Source organism: Carassius auratus, chromosome 40 (genome assembly GCF_003368295.1).
Source record: "Carassius auratus strain Wakin chromosome 40, ASM336829v1, whole genome shotgun sequence".
In the NCBI taxonomy this organism is placed as follows: Eukaryota; Metazoa; Chordata; class Actinopteri; order Cypriniformes; family Cyprinidae; genus Carassius; species Carassius auratus.
The window spans coordinates 9,172,238-9,181,562 of record NC_039282.1 but is presented as its reverse complement, the minus strand read 5'-3'; the positions used below and the strand labels follow the sequence as shown (position 1 = coordinate 9,181,562).

The 9,325-nt window shown below is 35.9% G+C and overlaps 1 protein-coding gene across 1 annotated transcript; it reads left to right on the top strand.

The window, feature by feature from the left end:
- Positions 1–1,197: 1,197 nt before the first annotated feature.
- Positions 1,198–8,354, top strand: LOC113058505 (multidrug and toxin extrusion protein 1-like). Its single transcript, XM_026226456.1, has 17 exons — positions 1,198–1,626; positions 2,097–2,198; positions 2,319–2,387; positions 2,994–3,142; positions 3,278–3,320; positions 3,432–3,476; positions 3,570–3,667; positions 3,755–3,852; positions 4,463–4,576; positions 5,485–5,552; positions 5,654–5,762; positions 5,867–5,942; positions 6,121–6,190; positions 6,626–6,758; positions 6,869–6,963; positions 7,069–7,155; positions 7,606–8,354. The coding sequence occupies exons 1-17, from the start codon at positions 1,486–1,488 to the stop codon at positions 7,888–7,890; spliced, it is 1,782 nt and encodes a 593-aa protein (XP_026082241.1). The 5' UTR covers positions 1,198–1,485; the 3' UTR covers positions 7,891–8,354.
- The last annotated feature ends 971 nt before the right edge of the window (positions 8,355–9,325 follow it).

Genomic DNA, 9,325 nt, shown 5'->3' with positions numbered 1-9,325 from the left:
CTTTGCTTTTGAAATGTTAAAGTCATATTTGTGGGTCTAGCTTGAGGAAAGAGCAGCTGGATGAATCATTTCACATGTGTTCATGGAGGGGGATGTGAAAAAGAGGAAAATAGAGATAACGTAAATGTGAATGGCATGCACAAGCAAAAAAAAAAAAAAAATGTGTCGTAATCTGAAGGACATTGCAAGAGAAAAGGCCAAAGGTCATGTGGAGTATCAAAAACCTGAGAACTTGATTGTTTAGTAGCAAAAGCTTTTAGTATATATAAATATAGAAGCTTTTACATATACTGTATACAATTGAAACCCGTGAGATTGTGAAGAATGATTATAGTTTAAAGTTACTGTTTTCACTTTTAATATATTTGATAATGAAATGTATTCATGTGATGTCAAAAGTGAATTTAGCAGTCATTACTCCAGTCTTCAGTGTCACATGATCCCTCTGAAATCATTCCAATATACTGATTTGGTGCTCAATAAACATTGCTTATAATTATCAATGTTGAAAACATTTTATTATTGCTTAATATGCCTAATTTAACTCAGTGAGCACTGCTTAATATTTGTTCAGAGGCTGCGATGCATTGTTTTCAGCATTCTTTGTTGACAAGAAAGTTCAAAAGATCAGCATTTACTTGAAATATGTATTTTTGCAACAATGTGAAAGTCTTGACTATCACCTTTAACTAATTCAATGCATCCAATGGCTGAATAAAATTAATGAATGTCTTTTTAAATAATTGTAATAGTAATGTTTAGTATTGGAGATATACTGTAAAGTATTTTCATAAAAAAATGAAATAATACTTTATTTATTTATTTATTTATTTATTTATTTGAGAATATAATTTAGGTTTCATAGACTTCAGAGTACACTAAACTAGTAAATGTTCCACCGAGCTGTGATACAATAAGTCATTAAGTTAAGTAACAATAAATAATATGTAAAGCTTTTGGTTCAACAAGTTGTTGTTGTGGTGGAGCTAGAGCTTTAAGGTTGTAATATGCGCATGGGTTACATAGAGCTGGAGGTCTTCTGCTGTTACACAATTACACTATATATATATATATATATATATATATATATATATATATATATATATATATATATATATATATATATATATATATATAATTAATTAATTTAGTACTGGCAATTCTGCCTGTATTAAATTGTGCTTATAACTTTTATATGTTGTAAACACAGTTGTTAATCAACTTGGATTCTAAGAAGGATTGATTGATCTTGTGAAACAATCTATGGTCACACAATGCATCTCTTTTCCAGGACTGCAAACATCCTCCTCCCATCCTGTGGATTAAATCAAAGCTTCTCATTGTCCTCACCTCATTTAATCGGTAAGCCTTCAAAGGTGCTGAATGTGGACCTGAAGAATGAACGGCTGTAGAAGGGCCCCTTACGTTCTATGAAGCAAAACCAGGCCTCTTACAGTGTCTTCAAGGATTACAGTTGAGAAGATCATGGATGTCTCGAGTCCCAGAACTGATGCCCTGTCAATGGAGCCCAGTGCCAAGCTGTTTTGCTGTGGTTTCGTGAGGCGTTGCATCCCTCTGGTGCATAGAGAAGAGCTTTACCACATCCTGCGCATGACTGGACCCCTGGTGAGGAGTCTGTAACATACACATCATGAAAATGTGTTATGCTTGTTCTGTATGAATAGTAGAGAGCTGGCAGAGAAATGCAGCTGCATTACTGAATAGACCATGATCTGTTTTGGGAACAGTTTGTATTATGTCTTCATGCATGTCCATTTGAATTCAAATTAATCCTGGATGAGTTGATTCTTGATTGCTAAATGCAGCCATGACAATGTATGATGTCTTACATTTTGAATACTGTTTAAAAAATGTGTCAGAGTAAATGGCTTAGAAATCATATTAACAGTTTTTATGGAAAATTTCCAAAATAGATCAATTAAAGAAATTGGTTACAAACAAAATTCTCTCATGCATCTTCATAGAGGCGCTTTGTTTTTCATCCATGTGCCTGTGTACTTTCAGAGCTGGAATCCATGTGAGCCCAGTACTTTCATCTTCAGTTTGTGCTAAATATTCTTTGTTTGTATTCTTAGCTTGTGTGCCGGTTCCTGAATTTCCTCCTTTTCTTTGTGGTGACAATGTTCTGTGGCCGCATGGGGAACACTGTGTTAGCAGGCTATGCAATGGCCTCAGCTGTAAGTCTGTTTGATTCAAAACTTCTGTTGCCCAATATGTGTTATGTACCACATTATTATGGTGTGCAATATAGCTATGGAGCATTAAGCAACACAAAATCTGCTCAATTTGTTTTACAGACAATAAATGTAACAGCTGCAGCGACGGGGTTTGGACTTGCTTTGGCATGCGACACTTTGGTATCACAGGTGTGTTTTATATACAAATAGCACTCCAAGTTGCCTAATAAAATAATAAACCAAAAGCCTGAAATGAATTAAACAATGAAAGGCCTACCGTGAATCACACAACAATTTTTGACAGTAATGAAAATGAGGCTGTGAGGGACTGATGTACAGTACAGTGCGTTTAATGGATTGTACAGTTCTATGATTGTTCATCTTATAAAATAAAAATCATTCAGGTGACAAAAACTCTATAAACTCTATTTATGTGTTATTTCCATTATAGATCAATTAAAGTAATTGATAAAAACAAGATTCTGATATGACATTTATAGTCATAACACATTTTTAGGTTGATCCCTCCAAAAAAAAAATATATCTTTTATTGGAGCAAAGCTAGAAAAGCTAAAAGGACAATTTTTGTGCCTTATTAATCCCACAATGGTATGTAAAAATACCTTAAAGGCACACATACTGTACGTACTTTTAAAGTGCTTCTTTAGTACTCAAAGTGTACATGTCCGTACCTTTTAAAAAGTTAGCATCCCAGTAATGGTTTTTGAACCTTGTTTTCTGAGAGTGTATAGTAAAGTAACTAATAGCTCATGCAGTCTTGAATCTTGCTCTCAGACATTCGGGAGTAAGAACCTTCTCCGTGTAGGTGTCATCCTCCAAAGAGGCATCCTAATTCTGACGCTCTTCAGTTTGCCCTGCTGGGCTTTGCTTCTGAACACCCAGCCTCTGCTTCTCTATCTGGGGCAGGACCCTGAAGTGGCCAGGTGACCGTCTCACTTATTATTAACACACACTGATTGAATGTTTGTATTTGAATTGATATTGGCTGTTGAATGCTTCAACTGAACACTGAAGCACTAGAAGTCTGTGGTGACTGACTGACACTTTCTCTCTCTCAGGATTGCACAGCTCTATGTGGTTGCATATTTGCCAGCAATTCCGGTAAGGTCCACTAATGGATGATTATGGATGGCAGCCTAGATGAATTCAAATCAAATAATTCTTTGTATACATTTCTGTTGATCCTCATCCTGTCACTTGTCTATATGACAGGCCATGTTTCTGTATCAGCTGCAACTGTCATATCTTCAGAACCAGGTAGATAAAATGATCTTTTAAGTAAAAGAACAACTTAATAGCTGCATTCAGTTCTTGTATGTTGATGTAGTAATTCACATGTACTCTCTGTAGGGAGTGATCAAGCCTCAGATGTATGCATCTGCAGTTGCCAATGTTGCCAATGTGATAGTGAACTACTTTCTGCTGTACTGGTGGGATTATGGAGTCTAGTGAGTATGCTATATTGTATATGTTTTCCATATGTTTTTCAAATGTGTTTGGTTTTCAATATTTTTGCTTTTTTCTGTTCATTTTAGTGGGTCTGCTGCTGCAAACACCTTTGCTCAGGTTTTTAATTGTTTTGCCCTGTTTTGTTTCATTCGCTGGCAGAGGCTCTATGAGAAAACTTGGGGAGGTGAGTTTCTATCAGTGTTGGTGGGGAAGTTACTTTGAAACTAATTCCTTGACTACCATATTAAACTACCTAGTCAAGCTATATAATGCAAATAATGCTTTGAATGCAGTTTAGGGTGAACCAACTCATTACAATAATTCGAACTATGACAGACAGCATCATTTGGAATGACTCGATTCACCAAATTGTATGCAGCAGTGTAGGAGTTGATTCACTGGAATAATTCTGATTTTTTGTGTATTTATATTCCTAGACATGGTGGAGAAAACCATTAGGACGAGCCCATTAACTAAATTGAATGAAACTTTCCAAGACAATTAAACTGAAAATGAATCAGACTAACGCTTGTCACTAAAATGAGCGTGTTTGTTCAATCAGCTTGCTTGACGCTATATGGTGAAAACTGAGCCTGTCATTGGACAACCTACACAATTTTAAAAACGTAACCTTTTGTACAACTGACAGGTTATTATGCCGCCATTTCCTACATTGGCTTATTTACTTCTAAATGCAAGTCCCTGTGAATATTGGTTGGGACGTGAAGGCAAAACACACTGAGACTTAGTTGCTCTGTGGCTCATTTCTTACTGTTTTCCTTTTGCTCCAAAAGGGTGGTCTTCAGAAGCCTTCCAGGATTGGGGGTCCTACATGAAGCTGGCCATTCCCAGCACACTGATGACCTGTTTTGAATGGTGGATCTATGAAGTTGGAGGCTTCCTGGCAGGTACATTCAATCATTGTCATCATGACCCGGTCATCCAATGGGCAGCACGGGCACGGTCGCAGGGCCCCAAGAAACAATTTCAGTGTCTAAAAATTAAGTATTTAAACTGTGCAAATAGCCCACCTTGTTGGCAGAAGATATTTACACTAGCTCCACCCACCAATGTCTGGTTGACATAGACAACATTACTAGAGATGTAAGTTATGCCACAAGCTCAGTATCGTAGGGCGTTAAGCACATCTTTCTTTGTTTTAACACAATCTACCAGTTCTAATCCACCTTTTGCCGAACTCATTCTTAAGGAAATATATATATATATATATATATATATATATATATATATATATATATATATATATATATATATATATATATATATATATAAATTTTAAGGAAATATATATATATATATATATATATATATATATATATATAAATTGGAAATATTTCACAAAAATAATGCTGGTCCAGGAAAGCATTGTTGCAATCATGTGGTGTAAATACTGTATGATGGAGAATATCTGCAGGTGTTGATATCGTCTTTCAGGTAATGATCATAGACTGTAACCTGTCAGTGTAAATCCTGTATAAGCTAGAGGTGTTTCGAACAAATAGTAATATATAATTTAAGACCTTGATTGTGTGGGGTGGGGGGCCCTTAAAAGACATTGTGCCCAGGGGCCTCTGAAAAAAAAAAAAAAAAAAAAAAAACTTTAAAATGACAAAAACACAACAAAATTAAAAAAGATATATTAAAACTATATTCTAAATATTAATGCAATTTATTATAGTATCTAGATGATGCTAAAATAACACTGGCACATGCACAGTGCAGTACAGGTTTTCTTACTATGGTTTTTTATTTTTATTTTAATTGAATCATTCCCACATGAATGACTTCCCGTCAGGAATGCTGAGTGAGGTGGACCTGGCTGCTCAACATGTGGTTATAATGCTGGCGTACATCAACTACATGGTGTGTTAGGATGATCTAAGAATATTCACACTATCATAAAAGTGACTTTATCCTTTTCATGATGCTGCTGTTTTTGTTTACCTCCTTTTGATATATGTCAGATCCCGTTAGGATTGCAAGGTGCAGCGTGTGTTCGTGTGGGAAATGCACTCGGCGCTGGGGAAACAGCTGCTGCCATCCTCACCAGCAAGGTGTCTCTCATCAGTGCAGGTAAAAATATTTGATATCAATCATTCCCAAGCTTGTCATAACACTTAAACAGTCATATGCAGCACCGATTGATGTCATGAATACACGCTGATTTTGTTCCCCAGCTGTTATAGCAATCTTTCAAGGTTTTATCCTGGGCTCGACAAAAACAGTCATTGGCTACATATTCACTTCCGATGAGTAAGCCACTTAATCACATTATTTCCAGCGCATAAAACAAAATGTTTGTTGGCATAAGAATACTGTAATAATACAAATCTGTAAACACTCCAGTCTTTACATTAAGAATTAAGATTTAACAGAAACAATGTAAACAACAGCTGCTCGATTTTCCACTTTTGATGTTTGTCTTATTAAGGGCTATAGCAGAACTTGTGTCTCAGCTACTGAACATCTACTGCCCTCTTCAGTTCTTTAACGGAATATTGGTGAGTTCTACACGACTTTTATTTCTCACATTTAAGATTTTTACCAGTGACAGTATATAACTGCGAATTAAAATGAATGGCAGAAATTGTAACGCTCAGTATAGAGCCAGTTTACAGAAACTTATCAGCATGGTTTGAGGTAACGAAGCCCAACTTATGATTACTTTGTTGCAGTATTATTTTAGTATCATCAATATTCTATTACAGTTAATGGTATATATTATATATTAAAAAAAATAATTATTTTATATATTTTAAATTAGAATTTATTTATATATGTTTTCTTGTTAAATTTTATTTCTGTATTTTTTTATTTTTTGGTCATTTTAATACTTCAAGTTAAACTAAACAAAAATGACTGAAATAACTGAACTAAAATGTATACATGTGGCTGTGTGTAATTATTAAAATGAAAATTGTTTTTCTCTCTTTGAGGGTGTTGGCATGGGCATTCTGCTTGGCACAGGGCAGCAGAAGATAGCCGCTATTGCTAACCTCTTTGGCTACTACTGCATTGGCCTCCCATCGAGCATTGTTCTAATGTTCACAGCCAAGTTACAAGTTGCCGGTTTGTCTAAATGCATCATATTGACTCTTACCACATTTACTGGTGTTCAGATACATAAATAATCAGGGAACCTTTTGATATACACAGTTATTTATTGTCCACTCTTTCAGGCTTCTGGCTGGGCCTCCTCATTGCGGTCTTTTTGCTAGCGATTTTTTTCATTGTGGCTATTTTCAAATTAAACTGGAAGAAAATGACAGAAGAGGTAGGCATATCAGGTCTATTAAAACAGTAGCTTTTTTTTTCTAATTATATTGTTCATGATCATATGATGAATTGATGGTTAAAAGTGGTTCTTTATCTCTGAAAGGCAATTGAGCGTACTGGAAAGAGTGCAAATGGAGCAATCACCCGGAGCCATCGCAACAGCTTCTACCAGGTGGTCCTGAATCCAGAGGTATATTTTTTGCTTTGTAGTTTTCATTTTATATAATAAACCAGAACTACTAGTTTAATGCATTCATTTACTACACTTACTTGCATAAATAACATGCTAAAAAAATCAATGCATTTAATAATGTTTGCTAATTCATACATACATAAATACATACATACACTTCAGTTCACTGAAAATAAAAATGGCCATTTTCTCATTCTCATGTTGATCCTATGATAAACTATGATTTAATCTCTTCTGTAAAAATGCAAATTAAGATTTTATAAAGAATGCACAAACATACACACACAGAGAAACTTTTTTTCCCCAAATATCTTGTGTTTAGCAAAACAAAGTCATAAAGGTCCATAGACAAGTCATACACATGAACTATAAGATGCCCTCTTAAAGAAGTAGTGCACAGTAAAATCTCTTATAGTAATCTGGTTAAATTGTGTTTTACTGTTTTAGAATGGGAATGGATATGTGGTTGTGGGCTCTCACGATCAGGATGAGGGACTCAACAGTACTGTGGTACACGAGGGGCCAAACGTGACTCCAGTGGAGGAAAAGCCTGCAGTTCTGCTATCTACCACTCAGCTGGTCCTCAGGAGGGGTCTGACCAGCCTCGCAGCTCTTCTTATCCTAGCTGCAGGGATAGCTGTCCATCTCATCGTGCCTTTACCTGAGGTGTCTTATGGTGCTGGTACAAATTCTACTCTGGACTCAAACTTTACCACAGCCACTCCCATTTAGTCAGTGAGCATCATTTGAAACCTGGACCTCAGATAGATTTACTGTGAACGTTTTCTATTTCTATGCTGTGCAAATGAGAGGTAATGAAGAAATTGTATTGAATTCGAAATATAGAGGCATTTTTACATTGGTCTGAGGCTGTATATTGTGACCTAGACAGAGGATCATATTTTTATCCTGTGTGCACTTGCGCTGTCCACAGCATTAGACCAAGTAGTAAGAAAATCAAACAGCTTAGCAGCAAAAAGATCTGTTCCCCAGTGGCACGGTCATATAATCTCTTCAGTTGACATTTCTAGTCAGGCGGCAGCTGGAGAAATACTGTCAAAAATATATTCTATAGAGCCACTGTCATATATTGAGAAATCTGTATTATTAAACATGGTGGAATAGTGGAAACTTGAGGGGCTGTTCACACAGAAAGCGTTTTTGCACTGGAAATGCCAGGTGCAGGGCAGTGGAAAAAAAAAATAAAATAAAATAGGTTGCTGTCTTTTTAGAACATTGTGTAATGTGTGAGAAAACTGCAAAAGGCACAAGAAGGGGCTGTTCACACACAACGCATTTTTTTAATTCCACTCTGTTGTTATTCGATTGATGTAAAATATGCGATTGACGGCGATGTTTCAACATGCCTTTCTAAAAACATGGCCATTAACTTGAGTGCCACATTTTCAGAAAATGGTATCTTGCATGAGATTCTGTAAAAGACATGAGATGCAAGCACAACAGTCAAACACGTTGACATAGGAAAATCAATGTCAACACAGTGCAGTGGAATACAAAACCGCGTTCTGTCTAAACAGCCCTTTACTCTGCCTTGGGTCTCACGTTTTTAAACACAAAACACAAAGGTCTCTAAAGTCTACAATGGAAGCATGCTCGTCCATATGTACTGTTGGAAGTAGAGCAATCATGTGACATATTGTACATCAGAAACAGAAAAGGTTATCTGTTTATACTCGCCGTTACGCCAAATCTAGTGTAGAGAGAATCAGTGATTATATTGTTTTCTATTTGCTTTTGTCGCATCATGTGGTAGATAGTGCAACCTTTTGTTAGATTACTTTTTTAACCTACATTTTAACCCTATAAGACTATATACGACTAATACATAAATATATTCACACACATTGCTGATATGTTTAACCAGGCTCCTATAGGCCATTAGGATTAACTAACCAAAGGAATTTAGCAGATTAAACCATCTGATGTGACTGTGACTGTGACTCTGGGCTGTTTTCAGATGAGTTTCATGTGTGGAAAGATAATTCAGCTGCAGGGAGCAAAGAGTGTTATTAGTGGGGGTTGTATCATTGGAAATAATGAAGTCAGTGACATAATTTAAATTGAACAAGACATATAAACACACACATGCCCTGTGGAGGACAGTCATTTTACAGTCATTTTAAGCACTGTTTGTTGTAAAAATATA